A 23,335-nucleotide genomic window follows, 5' to 3' on the forward strand; every position below is an offset into this window, starting at 1 on the left:
TTTTTGGTACAAAGTTTTTGAAATCCAGTATTTTACATTAACAGACCAGTCACATTTCAAGTGCTCAAAAATCACATGTAGCTAATGCCTACCATATTAGAGAAGCAGTTCTAAAGCATTATTTGACCGAAATTAACAAAACAAGCCACAAGAAAATGAGAAAAGATCTAAGTCTAATGCACAGAATCATAACTTGAACCTCCAAAATATAAAGCCCTACCTTTCCAGCATTGTAACCTTAGGACCATCTCTAAAAATAAGAACTACAGCTGCTTTTGCACATGTGTTATATGTATATATTAGTGATTGTTTTCTTGGCTTCTCCCCTCTGGCCTCATATGAAGAATGTAATAATAACTTTTCAATTAAAGTCATGAGTTACCAGATTACAAAGACCCGATAGTGAAGACATGTATCATCTGTGAGACGATGCAACGACAAAAAAGCCTTTGGATCACCCATTGTGGCAAAGGCAGGAACACCTGTGTTTAGAGGATATTTGGGTTGCAACCAGCAATGTTACACAAAAACAACATATTACTGTATGGGAGTTACATGAGAGTACAAGCGTGGTGATGAGGTGTGAACTGCCAACCATTTGCCCATTTGATCTCAACTCCATTCCCCAATGCCGTTCACCTCCTCTCCTCTGTTACACAATTCCCGTGCTCCACTCCCAAATGGCTCTACTTCCAGCGCTGTCTCTGGCAGGTGCTGCATCTCATTCAAGATCAATCTCTTTGCCTCCCCTCCCTCTAACATCCTAACACTGAATAGCCCTTCCCGTGCTCTACCTCCCACCAAACAGCCCCAACTTCAGGACTCCAGTCACATCATCTCTTCCCATTAGCCCTCTGGCCTAGAGGCCATGGTGTTTTCCTGCTGTAACTAATCTGGGTGGCTGCACCATTACCTATTTGGATTCCGGAGTCTCCCATCACTTGTACAATGAATTCCCTCTACTAATGTCCCTCTTTCTTCCTGATTAGACCATATTTGTTTTCTTTTTTTTTCTTTTTTAAGATTTTATTCATTTATTCTTGATAGAGAGAGAGAGGCAGAGACACAGGCAGAGGGAGAAGCAGGCTCCATGCCGGAGCCCGACGCAGGACTCGATCCTGGGTCTCCAGGATCACACCCCGCGCCAAAGGCAGGCGCTAAACTGCTGAGCCACCCAGGGATCCCCCCATATTTGTTTTCTTGAGCCACCCACACAACTGATAGAAACCTACCCTCTGCTCATGAGTTATTGTTTTCTCACTGAAGGTTCAGCACGTGCAACAGAAGCAAAATGGGATCTACCTCCTTCTTAAAACATTTCTGCGTTAACATCTTTATGCTCAACTACCTGTCTTAGAACCTCCTCCCTGTGTCATTCTCCGTATCTTCCTTTATGCCCCCTACAGCATGCCTCAGCCTCTAACAGAAAGGATTTTCACAATTTTTTATGCTATGACCCTCCTTGCAATCTGGCAAAGCCTTCTCAAATAATGTAATTAAATGCATAAAATAAAACAGGATAACAAAAAGAATCAAAGTATAAAAACAAATATATAAAAGCAAATTTGTGATGCCATAATGTACTTCTTTAATAACCCACTAAATAACAAGCTCTACTTACAGGTCCAACAATCACTGTCATTTCAAAGTAGCAACAGGTATAAATAGTATCTCGAAACTTATAATAACTGAATTGTGTCTCTGTGATTTCCAGTGATGATAAAGTCAAAAGTACTGCTAATACTACTATGGCTTGTTAAAGGAGGGCCAACTGGGTTAAGCCTTTCATAAGTGAGAGAAATGCTTAACAAGTTAGAGGTTAATAAAACATAAAATGTAATTTTTCCTCCATCTAAGTATATGGATTCCTTGGTGTCTGTTTCTAAGAACCCCAGCTTAAGAAAACCTACTCTTAAAAGGACTAGCTGGATCAAACAGTATCTTTAGGTCCTGAAGCCTAAAAAGTATACTGCTTGGTCCTAAGTTTCCAGTACCTTTTGGCTAAAGAAAGTTATACTACCCTTTTTTATCCTCTTCCATCCTCATTTAAAGACACTTTCCGGGATCCCTGGGTGGCGCAGCGGTTTGGCGCCTGCCTTTGGCCCAGGGCGCGATCCTGGAGACCCGGGATCGAATCCCACATCGGGCTCCCGGTGCATGGAGCCCGTTTCTCCCTCTGCCTGTGTCTCTGCCTCTCTCTCTCTCTCTCTCTCTCTGTGACTATCATAAATAAATTTTAAAAAAAATTAAAGACATTTTCCTACTCTAGCATCACTGTCTGGACCAAGGAGTTATTGGAATAGCTTCACACTCTCGTGTCCTCTTTCACACATTTCTATTACCATGTTCAAATGATTCTAACAATCACTGCAACACTGAAAATCCTGTGGCATTGTCCCATCCCAAAAATCCACATCAGGGCAACCTAGTTTCATCTAGAAGTAGTGAGTCGTATTAGTGACCCCTCTCTCCATACCCTCTGCCTACTAATAAATCTCAACAATAACTGAAGTTTAGGAAAATTAAATAACTTATCCAAGAACCCACAACAATAAAATTCCTAGAGATTTTAAGGGTACTTAATTTCATTTTTTATTGAGATCTAATTGACATAGCATATTAGTTTCAGGTTCATAAAAGATTTCATATTTTATATATATTGCAAAATCATCACCACAATAAGCCTAGTTAACATGTGTCACCATATATAATTACAAATTTTTTTCTTGTGATGAGAAATTTTAAGATCTACTCTCTTAGCAACTTTCAGGTACATGATATAGTATTATTAACTATAATCATCATGCTGTATATTACAACCCCATGACTTGTTTTTTTTATAATTGGAAGTTTGTACCTTTTGACTCCCTTTACCCATTTTGCCCACCCCCTACCTCCAACATCTTACAACCACCAATTTGTTCTCTGTATCTATGAGCTTGGTTTTCGGTTTTTTGTTTTTACATTCCACATATGAAAGCATACTGTGTTTATCTTATTTATCTTTCTGACTTATCTTACTTAGCATAATGCCCTCAAAGCCCATCTATGTTGTCACATATGGCAAGATTTCATTTTATTTTATGGCTGAATAATATAATAGTCCAGTGTGTGTGTGTGTGTGTGTGTGTGTGTGTGTACATACACACTACATTTTCTGTATCCATCCACCAACGGATATAGTTTTGTTTTGTTTTGTTTTTAAGATTTTAAGTACTCGCTACGCCCAAGATGCGGTTCTAACTCATAACCCCAAAATCAAGAATCACATGCTGTACTGACAGCCAGGCATCCCAGATTTTAAAGATATATTATGCTAATCACCAGTATGATGCCTGTTAACATTAGAAGTATCTAATAAAGGGCAGCCCCTGTGGTGCAGCGGTTTAGCGCCACCTGCAGCCTGGGGTGTGATCCTGGAGACCGGGGATCGAGTCCCACGTTGGGCTTCCTGTATGGAGCCTGCTTCTCCCTCTGCTTCTCCCTCTGCTTGTGTCTCTGCCTCTCTCTCTCTCTCTCTCTCTGTGGCTCTATGAATAAATAAACAAAATCTTTAAAAAAAAAGTATCTAATAAAGTAAATTATGGCCTTAGTTTTTTATATAGTTTCATTCCCCTCAGCCTTGCTTTATTACAGGCATTTTAAAAATTATATGACTAAAAAAAAATTACTACATAATATAAGTAAAATCATCTAAACAAAGAACTGAAGGAATAAGAATGGATAGTAATATGAAACTGGAGTTGAACCATTATAACTGCCTATTGCAAGAAAATTATCTTTCTTCCCTGAAATAATTTCCTATCTCTTTCATGTGAACACATATTTTAAAACATTTTCATCAAACAAGGGAGAAGAGTAAGGTCTAATAACTCTGATGACAAATGAAAATAGTGTGAAAGGATATAGATGAATGATTATCATGATATAATTAAGTAAAATGTACACTTGGTTTTAAAAATAAGTTTTGGAGATTATAAACAATATATACTTTACAAATATCATTTTATATTCAGTATGTAATATTACAATGTCAATAAAAGCAATTATTGCAATTACCCTTTAAAATTACCTCAACTGCCACTAAAAGTACATATAAAACTGTCACATATTCATTGCTTGTTACTTAAGCTACTGTTCCTTAGACAATACAAAAAAAGCCATTTTTTTATTCAACACACAGCCACTGAGGACCTACTCTGTGCCAGGAAGAAACGTGAGAGATATGGGGACAAAGCATGGTCATTGCTTTCAGCTCTTAGAAAACTTACAGACTAATGAAGAACAGGTAAGCATGAAATAAATGTTTTACCCCCAAAACACCTGTAACAACAACATGTTATAGGAGAGCAAAGAAAGGAGTAATTAGTTTCATCTAGGGAGGCTTTAAAAGGTTTCCTGACAGGACAGCATCAGAATTCAGCAAAAAAGGAAGGAAAATACACTATTTATCCTTAAATGTCAATAAATTACAGCTACTCTTACAGAGCACAGGCACTCTATGAATTTTATTTCCCTTAGTTATCACAACAACCCTTAGGACCGGCATTTCACAGTGAGAAAACAATGATATACAGGATAAATTGTTCTCCCAAGGTCACATATCTTATAAATGTAAGGGCCAAGGATGACTCCAGATTTGTGTAACTCAATATTCTTCCACCATACCAGGCTGTCAAAGCTGAGTTTAAAGAGTAAGATTAAACAGGAAAAAAAAGAGAAAACAGAAAAAACACAACAGACAGAAGTGACATAAACAGAAAATTCATGAATTATCTTAGAGAAAAAGAGAGCTACTATCTTGGGAATAAACACACATAACATCAAATATATATATCTATGCATATACATACATAGTAACAAAAGCTATAATAATATCATAAAATAAAAACTAGGATAATTTATTAATTACACTATGATTAAAAGTTCCATACTCAGTGGTGCCTGGGTGGCTCAGTTGGTTGAGCGGCTAACTCTTGATTTCAGATCAAGTCATGATCCCAGGCACCCAGGATTCAGCCCCTCATCAGCCTCCTTGCTCAGTAGGAAGTCCACTTGGGGATTCTCTCTCTCTCCTTCTGCCCCTCCCCTTAGACATGTGTACATGCACAAGTTCTCTCTCTCTAAAATAAGTAAATAAATCTTTTACAAATTCCACACTTTAATCTACTTAAGATTGTTCCATGATTGAGCCATAAAGAATCTAAATTAAAATTTCAAAAATGTCTAATTGACATTTAGTCACAAAAGGCATTCATCAATTATTTTATCAAGTTTAACCCATTAATTAAAATAAACTTAAGAGGGCGGCCCCAGTGGCCCAGCAGTTTAGCGCCGCCTTCAGCTCGAGGTGTGATCCTGAAGACCAGGATCAAGTCCCACATCAGGCTCCCTGCATGGAGCCTGCTTCTCCCTCTGCCTGTGTCTCTGCCTCTCTCTCTCTCTCTCTCTCTCTCTCTCTCTATATATATATATATATATATATATATAATGGATAAATAAAATCTAAATAAATTAATTAAATAAACTTAAGACAACATACAAATCTAATAATTCATTAAACTTCTAAACACTCCTATACATTTCTACTATATTTAAAAACACTGTTTTCTTTATTATAAATTCCTTTTTAAGCTCAAAAATGTCAAGGTGATGTTAAACATGGAGTCTTGGGGATCCCTGGGTGGCGCAGTGGTTTGGCGCCTGCCTTTGGCCCAGGGCGCAATCCTGGAGACCCGGGATCGAATCCCACGTCGGGTTCCCGGTGCATGGAGCCTGCTTCTCCCTGTGCCTGTGTCTCTGCCTCTCTCTCTGTGTGTCTGACTATCATAAATAAATAAAAAATTTTAAAAAAAATAAAAAATAAAAAATAAACATGGAGTCTTGGGACGCCTGGGTGGCTCAGCGGTTAAGCGCCTGCCTTTGGCCCAGGGAGGGATCCTGGAACCCCAGGATTGAGTCCCACATCAGGCTCCCTGCATGGAGCCTGCCTCTCTCTCTGCCTAGGTCTCTGCCTCTCTCTCTCTCTCTCTCTCTCTCTCTCTCTCTCTCTCTCTCTCCCCCTCTGACTCTCATAAATAAATAAAAATCTTAAAAAAAAAAAAAACATGGAGTCTGTAATATGAATGAATCTAAAATAACCAAATTCTACTTTTGACATTATTTGAAAGAAAAACAATTCTACCTCTGCATTGTGCTTAGTTGTTATTTCCAATTTTTCTTTCTTAGCCCGATGAAGTTTCTTTCTGAGATCAGCAGTAATATCCAAGTCTGTTTCACTTTTAAACATTTGTTTTACATCAGATGAGGCATTCTTCAACCTATAAAATGAGAAAATAAAATATAATTCTCGCTAAGTGTATTTCCATCATTTCTGGTATTTCTAATAACTTATTTTTCAGAAATCACAAGGAACATGACATGATCTTTGCTCTAAAGAAACTTACAATCTAGTGTAAGATGTCAATTGCAGAAGCTTGCTAGAAATACAAAAAAGTGTATGGCTAGAAACAAACCACCATTTCAAGATGGTATTTAAAAAATGGTCCTATCAAACCCTGTGTAGTTTCGGAAAATATTGAGTTCTTTTTACCTTTTGAAATACTATATTTATTGCAAATGTAATAAATACATATTACAAAAAGAAAAAAGTATGAGTGACAATATAGATTCAGCTTAAAGATAGCAGACTAGGGTTGCCTGGGTGGCACAGTCGCTTCAACTTCCAACTCTTGATTTTGACTCAGGTGTCATCTCAGGGTCATGAGATGGAGCCTGCAATAGGCTCCACACTGGGCACAGGTCGGCTTAGGATTCTCTCCCCCTCTGCCCCACCCCCTGCTCTCATTCTCTCTCTTTCTCAAACAAATAAGTAAATCTTAAAAAAAAAAAAAAAAAAAAAAAACAGGGACACCTGGGTGGCTCAGCGGTTGAGCATCTGCTTTAGGGTCAGGTTGTGATCCTGGGTCCCAGGATCGAGTCCCACATCAGGCTCCCTCGGAGGAGCCCGCTTCTCCCTCTGCCTGTGTCTCTGCCTCTCTCTCTGTCTCTCATGAATAAATAAATAAAATCTTAAAAAAAAAAAAAAAAAAAAAAAAAAAACAAGGACAGCCTGGGTGGCTCAGCAGTTTAGTGCCCCCTTTGGCCCAGGGTATGATCGTGGAGACCCAGGATCGAGTCCCATGTCGGGCTCCCTGCATGGAGCCTGCTTCTCCCTCTGCCTGTATCTCTGCCTCTCTCTCTGCCTGTCTCTCATGAATGAATGAATGAATGAATGAATAAATAAATAAATAAATAAATAAATAAATAAAATATTTTTTAAAAAAAACAGCAGACTATAAAGCACTGTCTCCCCAAAATTAAAATTAAAAATGTAATGAAAGTATCAGCAAAGAGAATTTAGAGATAAAAATGTACAAGGAGAAAGAGCACAGAGGATGAGACAATAGCAATAAAATATTAGAAGTTGGAAAGCAGGTGGTAAGTAGTAACTGATTTACATAAGAGAATTGAATTTAAAGCCAAAAGTGAGGGAAAAAAACTGATTTACACCTGAGCCCCCAAAAGCTCAATTAACTGACAGCAGCTTTGAAAAATGGGATAAAAGAGCAGAAAACAATGTAATTGGTTGAAAGTCGGCCAAAGAAATGAGATCCTCAGGTCCTCTACACCATAAACCACACAACTGGGTACCGATCTCTTCTCCCTTCTGGAAGAACACTAGGTAAGGGCTTATTCCCTGGAGAGGATAAAACAGAAGGTCTGTGGATTAGAGACATCAGATACAAACTGTATCAGATCCCATACCAAAAATAGAAGACTCAAGCCAAAAAAAATTTTTTTTTTCAAGCCAAAAATTATGTAATAAGTCAGAGCCCTGGTCTTCTAAGAAAACAGCTTGTCTGGCAAAACAATGGCAGCCAAGTAGAGAATGGAAGGTGAAAACCAGCAAGGTGAAAAAGACCTAAAGATGCAGATGCTAGGGGTTCTCCAGCAAACACCTTAACCACATCTCCCTATGGAGAATGCCACAAACACAAGGCCTTACACAATGAGCTTCCAAGCTTGTTAGGCCCCTACTTTTATTTCTTTTTAATTTATTTATTCATGAGAGACACAGAGAGAGAGAGGCAGAAACACAGGCAGAGGGAGAAGCAGGCTCCATGCACGGAGCCTGACATGAGGCCCCTACTTTAAATCTGAACAGTCACCTAAGGATCACCAGAAGTTAGGAAGCAAGAGTTAGAGACCAAATTGGGGACTGGGGGGAAGAACCCGCAAAGATTATGCAAGGAAAAGAGAACTTTTAAAAGAGGGGAAAAAACACATCTTCAGAAAAATAAGAGGAGATATAATATCCATAAAACAAAAACTGAAGGGCAGCCCCGGTGGCACAGCGGTTTAGCGTCGCCTGCGACCCAGGGTGTGATCCTAGAGACCCTGGATTGAGTCCCACGTCGGACTCTCTGCATTGAGCCTCCTTCTCCCTCTGCCTGTGTCTCTGCCTCTCTCTCTCTCTCTCTCTCTCTGCATCTCTATGAATAAATAAATAAAATCTTTAAAAAAAACTGAAGGTGATAAAAATATTCAGAGAACAACAACAAAAAAAAACGGAACTCTTGGAAATCAAAACACAAAATAAAAAATGAAAAGCTAAATAAGTAAATGTAGGGGCGGCTGGGTAGCTCAGTCAGTAGAGCATCTACCTTCAGCTCAGGTCATGATCCCAGGGCCCTGGGATCAAGTCCCAAATCAGGCTCCCTGAGGAGCAGGATTCTCCCTCTCCCTCTCCCTCTCCCTCCATGTACTTGTGCTCTGTCTCTCTCTTTCTCTCTCTCTCTCTCTCTCAAATAATAAGTAAATAAATATTTTTAAAAATAAGTAAATGTGGGATGCCTGGGTGGCTCAGCAGTTTAGTGCCTGCCTTTGGCCCAGGGAGTGATCCTGGAGTCCCAGGATTGAGTCCCACATCGGGTTCCCTACATGGAGCCTGCTTCTCTCTCTGCCTATGTCTCTGCCTCTCTCTACCGGTCTCGCTCATGAATAAATAAATAAAATCTTAAAAAAAAAAAAAAAGTAAATGTAAAAGAAAAGTCTCGATATCTGAGAAAATTCCAAGGGAAAATAATTTCCACTTAGAATTTTATGCCCAACAAGTTATCTTTCAAAGACATGGAAATAAGAAAAGACTATTTCAGATCTACAAGGCACCAAAACATTTACCTCCCATGAACTTTCTCAAGAGGCCGATGGAAGATTCCACTAAAATAAGGACCCAACCTGAGAAAGACATGGGATTCCAAAAGCAGAATATTCAAGACAGAAAAACAGCAAAGAGGTTTCCAGGATAATGAAGGAACACCTGGTAACAACTGTGTACCTGTGACAAAAGCACAGCTCCTAAAGGCCCATCTGTCCCAGCTGATTTCCTGAAGAAGATGCAAACAGAAACAACAGAATACTTCAGGGGGATGGGTGAAATTGGTGAAGGGGATTAAGAATACACTTATCTTGATGAGCACTAAATAATGTATAGAATTGCTGAATAACTTCCTTGTACATCTAAAACTAATACTTTACGTTAACTCTACTGGAATTAAAAATAAACCAGATGGGATCCCTGGGTGGCGCAGCGGTTTGGCGCCGGCCTTTGGCCCAGGGCGCGATCCTGGAGACCCCGTATCGAATCCCACATCAGGCTCCTGGTGCATGGAGCCTGCCTTCTCCCTCTGCCTGTGTCTCTGCCCCTCTCTCTCTCTCTCTCTCTGTGACTATCATAAATAAATAAAAAATTTAAAAATATTAAAAAAATAATAATAATAAATAAATAAACCAGATTACCTCAATTATCTGAACATATTGAGAAATGTGTACCACTTGATTGGACACTGAGTTTCATGATAAACTCATAGAAATTTAACAATCAATGGAACAATTATCTAATCCAAGAAAAATATTGTACAAAAGACAAAAAAATGTTACTAACTACTACTACATGGCTCAACTAGAAAGTGTTCAAAATTATAATAATGTAAACATCAAAAACTAACCAAGATTATAATCACTAAATATACAGAAAAAGGAAAAAAGCCTGAATAAAATTATGAGCTTCTGTAGTGGGAGCAGTCAGTCAATAACGGCTAAACCCAAAAAATCAAATAGCAATACAAAAAAATTTTTAAGAGACATAGATTTTAAAAATCATCTCAGAGTATGGGGACAGTGCTGGCTTCAGCAGCACATATACTAAAATTGGAATAATACAGAGATTAATTTGGCCCCTGCACAGAGTATAGTGACAGATGGCAGCTACACTTTTAATGAGCACAGCATAACATAACATAGACTTGTTGAATCACTATCTTGTACTGAAATTAATGTATCATTGTGTGTCAACTATACTTCAATATAAAGGATACAAAATTTTAAATAAATTAAATCAAATTTAAAAAAATTTTTAAATAAAAATCATCTCAGAGAATTGAAAACCATGGTTTCTAGAGATCAAGACAGTGATTTGCTGGGTTTTTTTAAAATATTTTATTTATTTACTGAGAGAGAGAGAGAGAGAGCAAGCCTACACATGTGCACACAAGAGAGCAAAAGAGAGTATGAGCAGGGAGAGGGGCAGAGGGAGAGGAAGAAGCCGACTCCCCACTGAGCAGGGAACCTGAGGTTGGGCTCCATCCCAGGACCCTAAGATCATGACCCTATGACAGACACTTAAGCAACCCAGGTACCCCTCAAGACTGATTTGTCACACCTACAGAATGGGAGAAGATATTTGCAAACGACCTATCAGATAAAGGGCTAGTATCCAAGATCTATAAAGAACTTATTAAACTCAACAGCAAAGAAACAAACAATCCAGTCACGAAATGGGCAAAAGACATGAACAGAAATTTCACTGAGGAAGACATAGACTTGGCCAACAAGCACATGAGAAAATGCTCCACATCACTTGCCATCAGGGAAATACAAATCAAAACCACAGTGAGATACCACCTCACACCAGTGAGAATGGGGAAAATTAACAAGACAGGAAACAACAAATGTTGGAGAGGATGTGGAGAAAGGGGAACCCTCCTGCACTGTTGGTGGGAATGTGAACTGGTACAGCCACTCTGGAAAACTGTGTGGAGGTTCCTCAAAGAGTTAAAAATAGAGCTACCAGGTAGTCGTGGCCGAGTGGTTAAGGCGATGGACTTGAAAAATAGAGCTACCCTACGACCCAGCAACTGCACTACTGGGGATTTACCCAAAAGATACAGATGCAGTGAAAAACCAAGACACCTGCCCCCCAATGTTTATAGCAGCAATGTCCACAATAGCCAAACTGTGGAAGGAGCCTCAGTATCCATCAAAAGATCGCTTCTCAGCCTTTTGGCTAAGATCAAGTGTGGTATCCATCAAAAGATGAATGGATAAAGAAGATGTGGTCTAGGTATACAATGGAATATTACTCAGCCATTAGAAACAACGAATACCCACCATTTGCATCAACGTGGATGGAAGTGGAGGGTATTATGCTGAGTCACGTAAGTCAATCAGAGAAGGACAAACATTATATGGTCTCATTCATTTGGGGAATATAAAAAATAGTGAAAGGGAATAAAGGGGAAAGGAGAGAAAATGAGTGGTAAATATCAGTGAGGGTGACAGAACATGAGAGACACCTAACCCTGGGAAATGAACAAGGGGTAGTGGAAAGGGAGGTGGACGGGGTGGGGAATGGGGTGACCAGGTGACGGTCACTGAGGGGGGCACTTGACAGGATAAGCACTGGGTGTTATACTTTATGTTGGCAAGTCAAACTCCAATATAAAAATATACAAAAAAAAAAAAAAAAAAAGACTGATTTGTCACAAGCAAATTAGTTTTGCTATCTTTCCTAATAGCAGTAAGCCCCGTAGAACATGAGATTCTTTAAATAATGTACATATGTGACTTTAATTTTTTTTAAAAATAAGACTAAAATAAAACACAGAGAATCAATGAAACCAAAATTTGGCTCTTTAAAAAGATCAACAGGAAAAAAAAAAAAAAAAGATCAACAGGGATCCCTGGGTGGCGCAGAGGTTTGGCGCCTGCCTTTGGCCCAGGACACAATCCTGGAGACCCGGGATCGAATCCCACGTCGGGCTCCCAGTGCATGGAGCCTGCTCCTCCCTCTGCCTATGTCTCTGCCTCTCTCTCTCTGTGTGTGACTATCATAAATAAATAAAAAATAAATAAATAAAATAATAAAAAAATAAAAAAGGGATCCCTGGGTGGCGCAGTGGTTTGGCGCTTGCCTTTGGCCCAGGGCACGATCCTGGAGACCCGGGATCGAATCCCACGTCGGGCTCCCGGTGCATGGAGCCTGCTTCTCCCTCTGCCTGTGTCTCTGCCCCTCTCTCTCTTTCTCTCTGTGACTATCATAAATAAATAAAAATTAAAAAAATAAATAAATAAAATAAATAAAAAAATAAAAAGATCAACAAACTTGCTAAACCTTTAGCTAGATTGACAAAAAAAAAGATTCAAATTATAAAAATAAAGAATGAAAGAGGGAACGACACTACCAACCTAGAAGGACTATAATAAACACTATGAACAACTTTATGCCAACAAGTTGGCAATGTAGGCCAAATGGACAAATTCCTAGAAATACTGAAATTATAAAAACTAACCCCAAAAGAAACAAAATCTGAATAGACTCATAACAGTTAAAGATAGTGAATTAATCATTTTAAAAATCTAAACACAAAGAAAACTCAAATCCAGATGGCTTCCTTAATAAAGTATAACAAACAATTGAAGAAGAAAGAATATCAATCCTCACTTTAGAGAAGGTAGAAACACTTCCCAGCTCATTCTCTTAACTCAGATTACCTAAAATCAAATCAGATATCACAAGAAAGGAAAACTACAGATCAATATACCTCATGAATAGAAATGCAAAAAATAATCAACAAAACATTAGCAAACCAAATCCTGCAACATCTTAAAAGGATTACACAACATTACCAAGTGGGATTTATTCCAAAAATAGAAAATTGACTTAATGTCTAAAAATCAATTAATGTAATATACAATTTTACTAAAATAAAAGACAATTACATAATCTCCATAGATACAGAAAAAGCATTTGACAAAATTCAAAACCTATTCGTGATAAAAAAAAAAAAAAAAAACCTCAACAAACTAGGAATACAAGGAAATTTACTCTGATAGAGGGCATTATGAAAAACCTACAACTGGCATACTTATTGGTGAAAAACTGACAGCTTCCCCTAAGGGAACAAAACAAAGATGTCCATTTCTTTTTTTTTTTTTTTAAGATGTCCATTTCTATTTGAGACTGTATTGGAGGTTCTAGACAGTACAAGAAAAAAAAGGAAAGAGAGAGAGAGAGAGAGAAAGAAAAGAAATGAAATGAAAGAAGGAAGGCAGGCAGGTAGGAAGGAAGGACGGGAGGGAGGAAGGAAGGGCATATATATTAAAAGGAGGGAGGGAGGAAGGAAGGGCATATATATTAAAAGGAAAGAAGTAAAACTATCCTTCTTTTTAAGTTAAGTTCTATGCCCAATGTGATGCTTGAACTCATGACCCCATGTTTCTACCCAGGCACCCCAGAAGTAAAACTATGATACTATAAGAATATCCTAATAAATTAATTAAGAAACAAAAATATTGGAACTAAAAAAACAATTTTAGCAAGGTCACAGAATGTAAGATCAATATACTTAAATCAATTACATTTCTATATAGTAACAGTGAATAATCCAAAAATGAAATTTAGAAAAATAATTCCATGTACAACGGTATCCAAAAAAAAAAAAAAACAGATTTAGGAAAAATACACATTTTTCTTGAAAGAAATTAAAGATCTAAATAAATGAAAAGACATTCCATATTCACATTCACGTATTGGAAGAGTCAATATTATTAAGGTGGCAATTATCTCCAAATTGATTTATAGATTCAACATAATACCTACCTTACTCTCAGCAGGATTTGTGCAGAGGACTCAGAATAACCAAAACAATACTGAAAAAGAAGAAATGCGAGGGGCACCTGGGTGGCTCAGTGAGTTAAAGTATCTGACTTCAGCTCAAATCATGATCCCAGGGTCTTAGGATGGAGCCCCACCTTGAGCTCCCTACTGAGCAGGGAGCCTGCTTCTTCTGCCTCTCCCCATCCCTCCTCTCTACTTACACTCCCTCTCACTATCTCTCTCTCTCAAATAAATACATAAATAAAATCCTTAAAAAAAAAAAAAAGAAATGGGAGAACTTTCACTTCCTAATTTCAAAACTTACTCTAAAGCTACAGTAATCAGGGCAGCTGGGTGACTCAGTTAAGCATCTGACTTTTGGTTTCTACTCAGGTCATGATCTCAGGATCATGGGATCAAGCCCCACATTGGGTTCCATGCTCAGCACAATCTGCTTGGGAATCTCTCCCTCTCTCTTCTCCCCTTCTCCTCTCCCCCTGCTCAAGCTCTTGAGAGCTGGTTCTCAAATAAATAAAATCTTTTTTTTAAAAGCTAAGTAATCAAAATTGTGTGGAATTTAAATTAAGAAGACAGATCAATGTACCATTATTGAGACTCTAGAAATAAACATGTATTTTTGGTCCATTAATTTTCAACAAATGTGTCAAGGCAATTCAATGAGGAAAAAATAGTCTCATTAACAAATGGTGCTGGAACAACTAGATATCTAAACATGCAAAAACATTCATTTAGATCCTTACCTCACACCATACATAGAAAGTACCTTAAGGGGCACTGGGTGGCTCAGTCAGTTAAGTGTCTGACTCTTGATTTCGGTTCAGGTTATGATTTCAGGGTCATGAGATCAAGCCTGGCATGGGGCTCAGCACTGAGCAGGGAGCCTGCTTGAGATTCTCTCCCTCTGGCCCTTTCCTCCCACCTCCCCTGTGCTCACTTTTGCATGCACTCTCTCTCTCTAAAATAAATATTTTTTTAAAGATTTTATTTATTTATTTGAGAGAGAGAGAGAGCGCAAGCAGGGAGGAGGGTCAGAGGGAGAGGGACAAGCAGACGCCCTACTGAGCAGTGAACCAGACACAGGGCTCAATCCCAGGTCCCAGGATCATGAGCCAAAGCAGACACTTAACCAAATGAGCCACCCAGGTCCCTCTAAAATAAATAAATCTTTTAAAGAAAAAGATTCTCCCTTCTTCTCTTTCTGCCCCTCCCCTCCACCTCCACCCCCTACACACAAGCTCTCCCTGCTCCCAAAAAAAAAAAAATTTTTAAGTAAGTTTAAATGGAGCACAGACGTAAACGTAAAAACTGAAATTATAAAGCTTCCAGAAGAAAACACAGGAGAAAAATCTTCATGACTTTACGTTAGGCAAAGATTTCATAGATATGAAACCAAAAGCACAATCCATAAAGGAAAAGAATTGGAGGGGTGCCTGGCTGGCTCAGTCAACTTAGCATGTGACTCTTGATCTCAGGGCCATGAGTTGAAGCCCCATGCTGGGCAAGGAGCCTACTTAAAAAAAAATAAAAATAAAAATAAAAAAGGAAAAGATTTGGCCTTTATAAAAATTTAAAACATTTGCACTTCAAAAAACATTAAGAAAATGAAGTCAAGCCAACAAATGGGAGAAAATATGTCCAAATTATATATCTGATGAAAGACTTGTATCAAGAATATACAAAAAACTTTTTTTTTTAGAATATACAAAAAACTCTTAAAGCTCAATAGCAATAAGACAGCCAATTTAAAATGAGCAAAAGATCTTAATAGGCTTTTTACCAATGAAGACATACAAATGGCAAAAAAAAAAAAAAAAAAAGTACAAAGATGTTCAATATCATTACTCGTTAGGAAAACACAAATTAGGGACACCTGGGTGGCTCAGTGGTTGAGCGTCTGCCTTTGGCTCAGGTTGTGATCCCTGGGTCCTGGGATCAAGTCCTGCATCAAGCTCCCCACAGGGAACCTGGTTCTCCCTCTGCCTCAGTCTCTGTGTTTCTCATGAATAAATAAATAAAATCTTCAAAAAAAATACAAATTAAAACTACAATATCCTGCTTCACACTCACTAGAATGACTATAATCAAAAAGCCAATGAAAAAAAAAAATTCAACAACTAGATTGTACACCTGAAACTAATATAACACATTATGTTCATTAACTACACTGGAATTAAAATAAATTTTTCTAAAAGATCAGAAAATAACAAGTGTTAGCAAGGATGTAGAGAAACTAAAACCCTCATGTACTGCTGGCAGAAATGTAAAATGGTTCAGCCACAGGGTGCCTAGGTGGCTCAATGTTTGGGCATCTGTCTTTGGCTCAAGGCTTAATCCTGGAGTTCCAGGATCAAGTCCCATATCAGGCTCCTATAGGGAGCCTGCTTCTCCCCCTGCCTCTCTCTATGTCTCTCGTGAATAAATTAATAAATAAATATTTTTTAAAAAATAAAAGAAATATAACTTAGAAGACAATCTAGCAGTTTCTTTAAAAATTAACATAAATTTACCGTACAATGCAGTAATGCAGCTCCTAACAATCTACCCAAGAGAAATGAAATCATCTCCACACAAAGGCCCCTACACAAACGTTAAGAGTGCCATGATTTTTAACAGCCAAAAGTAGAAACAACCTAAATGTCCCTGAGCTGGCAGTGCGCAACCATAATGTGCTGTAACCATACAATAGAATACTATTCAGCAATAAAAAAGAAACAGTACTGATACCTGTTAACAACATGATAAACCTGAAGAACATGCCTATTGAAAGAAGCCAGACAAAAGAACACATGCTGTATGATTCCATATATATGAATTATTCAGAAAAGGCAAATCTATAGAAACAGAAAGTAAACTAGTGGTAAATAGCAAAGTTCAACTTCCTTTAGACAGATTCTAGAATTCTAAAGAGTAATTTAGTCATGAAAAATCACAACAGATAAATATTTGTGTGGTAAGATGTTCCCTCCAAAAGTGAAAAGGCTTTTAGTGAAGTAAAAAGTTTATATTTTATTCACTTATTTCATACCTTTCTCCAGAAAGGATGTAAGGTAACTTCTAAAGATAGGTGGAAAATGTTTCTACAGCAAATCCTACTTATAGGTGAAGTACACATTAGTCATGGCCCTTGCCCCACCACATATCCTTGCTGAAAAGGCTACGTACATCAGTTCTTCTAAAACTAAATATAAGCAAGGACCATCCCACATACACATAAACAATACTTCTGTAAAATATATTTTAAATGACTAAAATAATTATATTTAAAGTAACTAAACAAATTTTAAAAAGAGATAAAACACAACCCAAGTGTTTTATTACTAGACTTAAACAGAAAAACTATTCTGTTACAGGATTATAAAAGTTTCTCAACACTTTGAATTTCTGTCCTGAGTTCTTTGTAAACCACGCTTTAGTTAGCAAATGGCTCAATGTTATATCACAGACTCAGAGTTTTTCTATTTCTCACATCAGAGGTGAATCAACCAAAAGCAGGTGCCTCACCCAAAGGCAGATATCAAGGGTACAAAAAAAGATGAGCAATAATGGCAATTCTTGCAATATAAATTCCAAACAAAAGTGCAGCTGGAACAGGAGCTAAAACCAAAAGAATGGCTGGAGAGAAGTCACAAACTACCACTGGGGCAAGAAGTCTCTGCTCAAGCCTACCACTGGGGCAAGAAGTCTCTGCTCAAGCCACAGAGACTAGAGCAGGCCAAAGTAGGGAACACACAGAAATGTGAATAAGCAAAAATATAAAAAGGAGAGAAGATCTGAGGAAGAGAAAGGAATAAGTGGATCTCTAAGGACAGGAAAAAGTACACACCCTTTGACTTTGGTGGACAAGGTAACAAAGGAGCAGAGACCAGGGCACAAAGTCCCTCATCCAGTTCCAGTTTCTCTGAAGCACCCTGCTGGCTCCTCCAGGCACAGGAAGCTTCCACCTCCCTCAGCATGCCTGGAGAATCTTTATAATCAGCGCCACCCTACCCCTGACCACCACGACTTACTGCTCCCTGCTGCCTGCAACCCAGAAGCACCTCCCCAACTAAAGGAAGAGACTGGCGACTTACCTTTGGGTGTCACCAGGGGCATTACTTGAACTGTTTGAACTCATGGTAAGTCTCTTCCAACTCTTCCAAAGTAGCCCACTATTTCTGGATGATAGACTTCGTTATTGAGGATTACAACTGTCCGCACGGCTGTGGCTTACAGGTTAGATGAGCTGGAGTCTGTTAAAATAATAAACAATATAACAATGGTTATATATATGAGTCCTGGGACTTTGAGTGATTTTTGTCTTTTTCTTCAACTTACTTGTACTTTAAAAATTGTTTTATAACAAACGTAAATACTTGCATTTTTAAAAGCTATTATGTTTGATCTCTTTTAAAAAAGATTAGAAGCAATAATGACAACATTTTTAAAAGATACTCCTTATAAAAACAAAATTCTATTAGGTAATTTTAATTTCTCAAATGAAGAGAAAAATTTATCTTTTTAAATATTTTATTTATTCAAGAGAGAGTACTAGCTGGCATGGGGGAGATGGGCAGAGGCAGAGGGAGGAGGAGGCTTTTCCCTGACAGGAAGCCCTGTGATGTGGGGCTCCATCCCAGGACCCTGAGATCAAGACCTGAGCTGAAGGCAGACACTTAACTGACTAAGCCACCCAGGCACCCCCCAAAAAAATGATCTTAATAAAATAGTGACAAATTACTCTTGAACTAGAAAAGGAATGTAAAGACTATTTCTGGGGGATAGAATTCATTTTGAAAGAAAGTGAAATCCAGGGACATTTTTAAGTCCCTAAAGCCCTTCTCATAAATGATGTATTTCTAATGCAATGCTAAAACCAAAGAGAACCTTTGGTCTCTCCCAACAAATAATCTCATGGTAATTTTCAAAGTCCTTCTCTTAAGGATCAAGGAGGAGTAAGGAAAGAGGAGAGTAGTTGTCACTTACCCTGGTCTCTCTGGAACTCTTTTCTATGGGAGATATTCTAAATTACACAAAGCTAATCATTTAAAGTTGCTTTACTATATATATATATAGCATATGGTATGGTACATATATAAGGTATGGCTTTACTATATATAGGCATATATATATGTGTGTGTATATACGGTATGAAATAATCTCTGGGTAAGTATTTTAAACAGAGATAAGAATGATTAAGTTCAGAAAGACACAAATATCAAGATCTCACAAGCATCTCTTGGTATCCCTAGTAGAAGTCCAATATCCTAAGAAAGATCATGAGCTTTGGACTCAGAGAGATCTGAGTTAGGATGCCTTTAAGTATCTTCCAAGTATGTGTCCGTGGGCAAGTCACTTGTACCCTCTGAGCCTGTTTCCACAACCATAAGAAAGGGATAATTACATCAATCTTATATATTTGAGATTTAAATAATACATACAGCATTATACAGTGCTCAGTCACTAAATTTCTATTACTGAATATATACCCTCTGGGAAAATATCATAGTCCCTCATAAAGGAAGGGAGAAAGTGATCCTTAAGGTGATTCGGTCTAGGGGAAAGATGTATTAAAAGAATTACTTGGTGAAATTGTCGATGTACAGGGATATCTATAAGGCCAAAAAAAAATAGCTAACTCTCCCTCTCTCTCTCTGCTCCTAATAAACCCTCAGAGATTTCACTGAAAGAAAAGGGACCCAAGCCAACCAAGACAGAGACAAAAACAAGGTGCTAAGAACTGAGTAATGATTCCTACAGGGGGACACCAACAGATCTTTAAAACAATGATTTAGCTAATACTAGAATACTCTGACCCAGAACAAAGAAGATAGAATTTTTACCAAGACAGAGGGAAAAATCCTAGTTCTCCAGGGACCTGAAAGACTAAGTTTAGAAATGGTGGTAGACAAACAAATACCACTGTCAATTTATTGAGCACCTAATATAGTGCCAAGCAATCTGTAGAACCCTGATCCTTACAACACTAAAGTAAAGATTGTCTTTCCTGAGGTTGTCCTCACTTCAATTAAGGAAGCTCATCTGACTCAGAGAAGCTAAAATGACATGTCTACAGCCAGTCAGCTATTAAATGGAGGATACTAAGGACTCAGTCAACCTCTTACAATACTGAGTCCCAGAATCCTTTCACCTTACCACCATACCCCCAAAGGTCAGACTCCAATTCAAGGCTCAAAAGTATGTATGTCAAATTTTTCTATTTTATGAAAAAGATGTGTGTGTGTCACAACATGCACAAACAGAACCTCTAACCCACAGGAAAAGAATTTCCATAGATTGGGCCTTAATGTCTATTGTTTTGTTTTGGTTTTATCTTGGGCAGAGAGGTGTGGGAAGAGGTAGTTTACCAAATTTTAATAAAGTTGTTTCAACAAAGCTAAATTGAAGAAAACAATTTTTTTTTGGTACATCATTTTGGTATCTAACATTTTCAAATGTGAATGGTCTTTTAGAGAAACAAGTGTCTTCTATAGCTCAGGAGCAAGTGTCATCAATTTCCAGATCACTGATAGAGATACTGTAATAGGCAGATGTCCCACAATCTTGGCCTCCATTGATGTTTCTCTCTTGTATAATATCCTTCCCTTTTCTATGGGCAGAACCTGTGACTTGCTTCTAACCAAAAGAATATGGCAAAGGTGATGAGATGCCACCCCCATGATTACATCATGTCATATAAGATTCTGTCTTAGTAGACTGAAATGACAATCTCTGCTGACCTTGAATAAGCAAAAGGTCATGCTGTGAACTACCCACCAAGAGGGCTACATAACCGGGAACAGCAGGCAGCTTCCACTTCACTGCCAGTAAAAAGCTAGTTGCCTCAGTCATACAGATGCCAACATAAATTCTGCCAACAACCTAAATGAGCTGGGAAGCAGTCAAACCTCCAGATGAGCCCAGATAGCACCTTGACTGCAGTCCAGTGAAACTCTGAACAGAGGTCCCACCTAAGCTGTGCCCAGACCCCTGAACTAACAGATAATAAAGGGTGCTGTTTTAAGAAACTAAGTTTGTGGTAACTGTTAGACAACAAGAGAAAACCAATGGGGGGTGGGGAGGAGCCTGGCTGGCTCAGTCTGAAGAGCATACAACCCTTGATCTCAGGGTTGTGAGTTTGAGCCCCACACTGGGTATAGAGATTACTAAAAAATAATAATAATAATAAACTTTAAAAAAAATTAACAGGGACAAGAAACTTGAAAATACTCTCACAGGGGATCCCTGGGTGGCTCAGCAGCTTGGCGCCTGCCTTTGGCCCAGGACACGATCCTGGAGTCCCGGGATCGAGTCCCACGTCGGGCTCCTGGCATGGAGCCTGCTTCTCCCTCCTCCTGTGTCTCTGCCTCTCTCTCTCTCTCTATCATAAATAAATAAATCTTAAAAAAAAAAAAGAAAAAGAAAAGAAAATACTCTCACAGGGTGAAACAGAAAAAGAAGTTGAGTGACAAGAAAGATACAAAATGAGTTCTCACATCAGCCCTGCCTGCAGCATGTCTTTCATAAAGTTGTTTTTCTACAACTTATTAATTTAAATGAGGGACTTTATAAAAATCCTCTCTACAGTAACAGAGATAGAGAAACTAGAAAATCTATAGGCAACATTTACAAGAAAAAGCTATAAAATACAAATGAATAAGGGCAAACCACCAAAAGCCACAAAACCTACACAGGAGCAGAAGTATCTGAGGAGGAGAAAGCAGAGGGAAATAACAAGGCTACATTAAAAAAAAAAAAAAGAGCCAGCAGATTATTCAATGGGGACCACTACAAACCAATCTGAGAACAGCAGATGAACTCCAGGAGAAGTCTGCCCATTCCAAGAGTCTGCATGTGATACAGGCATATACAATAAGAAACTCTTAAAAGCTTAAGAACTCTGAGAACTGACCTGTCCAGGTCCGCTTCCTGAACAGAGGCCCACACTAAAGAGAAACTGCAAGGAATGGAATCAAAGCTGAGTAGAAGAAGAGAAATAAAGACAAAGCAAAGCAATGCCCCAGACCAAACTGCAGGAGGACACATTGCCGGGAAATCTCAGAAATAAGGCACCATAGTTTTTAACACAAAACACAAGACAGGGCAGCCCGGGTGGCGCAGCGGTTAGTGCTGCCTGCAGCCTGGGGTGTGATCCTGGAGACCCGAGATCGAGTCTCACATCAGGCTCCTTGCATGGAGCCTGATTCTCCCTCTGCCTGTGTCTCTGCCTCTGTGTGTGTGTCTCTCTCATGAATAAATAAATAAAATCTTTAAAAAAAAACCCACAAGACAGAGTTCCATGAAGTCAGAAAAGCTTTCCCAAAGCTTGCCCCAATCTCAAAGCTCAGATAAACTAACCTTCCAAAAAATAAGCAACAGAGAAGTAGTGTGATCAAACCCCATACAAAGTTAACACAAGTGAAAGAGAGTAAGGAGCAGAATCGAATACTACAAATGAAAGCGTAACAGAAAGACATAATCTCAGAATAGATAAGACCTGTAACTTACTTTCTCAAAATAAGCTAAAAGACACAAAAAATGGTACAAGACAGGAAAGAATAAGAATCAGAATTAGAAAAACTCAGAAAAAAGGTGACAAAGATCAGAAAGAGAAATGGAAGAAAAAAGTAATTTCAATGATGAAGGCTACAAGGGAACAAAAGTAAAGACACATGACAGAAAATGCCTGAAAGGACAAAGGAAATGAAAAACAAAACTTTCTGAGTAAAAAAAAAAAAAAAAAAAAAGGAGGAGATCAAAGGATTCAAGAAGATGGGAATAAGAAGACAAAAGTGAGAGAACAAAACACTAAAAACTGTAGTTCAGGAAAACTTTCCTGAAGTAACAAAATTTTAATCTACATTTTGAAAGGCAAACTGTGTATGTGAGAATATGGACTACCAAGACACATCCTAAGGTCATTACTGGACTTGAACAAAAACACAAAAACTTGCACACAAATGTTCAGAGCAGCATAGCCAAAGAGTAAATAAAAAACCACCCAAATGTCCATTAACTGATCCACTGGTAAATAAAATACGAAATATTATTCATCCATTAAAAGAAATGAAATAATGATACATGCCACATGGATAAACTTTGAAAACAGTACGCTAAGTAAAAAGAAGCCAAACACAAAAGGCCACATACTGTATATGACTCCATGTATATGAACTCCATGTATATGAAATGTATAGAATGAGCAAATCCATAGAAATAGAAAGCAGATCTGTGGTTGCCAGAGGGTAGGGAGAGGAGGAATTGGGTCTGACTGCTATTAGGTATGAGGTTTCTTTTGGGGAGTGGGAAATAAATGTTCTGGAATTAGAAGGTAGTGATTTCTGTAGAACACTAAATATA

The 23,335-nt window shown here is 38.2% G+C and overlaps 1 protein-coding gene across 15 annotated transcripts in view; it reads right to left on the reverse strand.

Annotated features, from left to right (window-relative positions):
- Positions 1-23,335, reverse strand: part of CCDC171 (coiled-coil domain containing 171) — a 397,884-nt gene that overhangs the window by 369,888 nt on the left and 4,661 nt on the right. For all 15 annotated transcript variants that reach the window (XR_011995545.1, XR_011995544.1, XR_011995546.1 and 12 more), the window contains 2 exons: positions 18,070-18,228; positions 6,185-6,320 (listed from right to left, as the gene is read on the reverse strand). Coding sequence is in view for 12 of the 15 variants with exons in the window: in XM_072728228.1 (XP_072584329.1) it covers positions 6,185-6,320; positions 18,070-18,113 (180 nt within the window). In the remaining 3 variants the exon portion in view is untranslated. The remainder of the gene's footprint in view (positions 1-6,184; positions 6,321-18,069; positions 18,229-23,335) is intronic.

Source organism: Vulpes vulpes, chromosome 12 (assembly GCF_048418805.1).
Source record: "Vulpes vulpes isolate BD-2025 chromosome 12, VulVul3, whole genome shotgun sequence".
NCBI lineage: Eukaryota > Metazoa > Chordata > Mammalia > Carnivora > Canidae > Vulpes > Vulpes vulpes.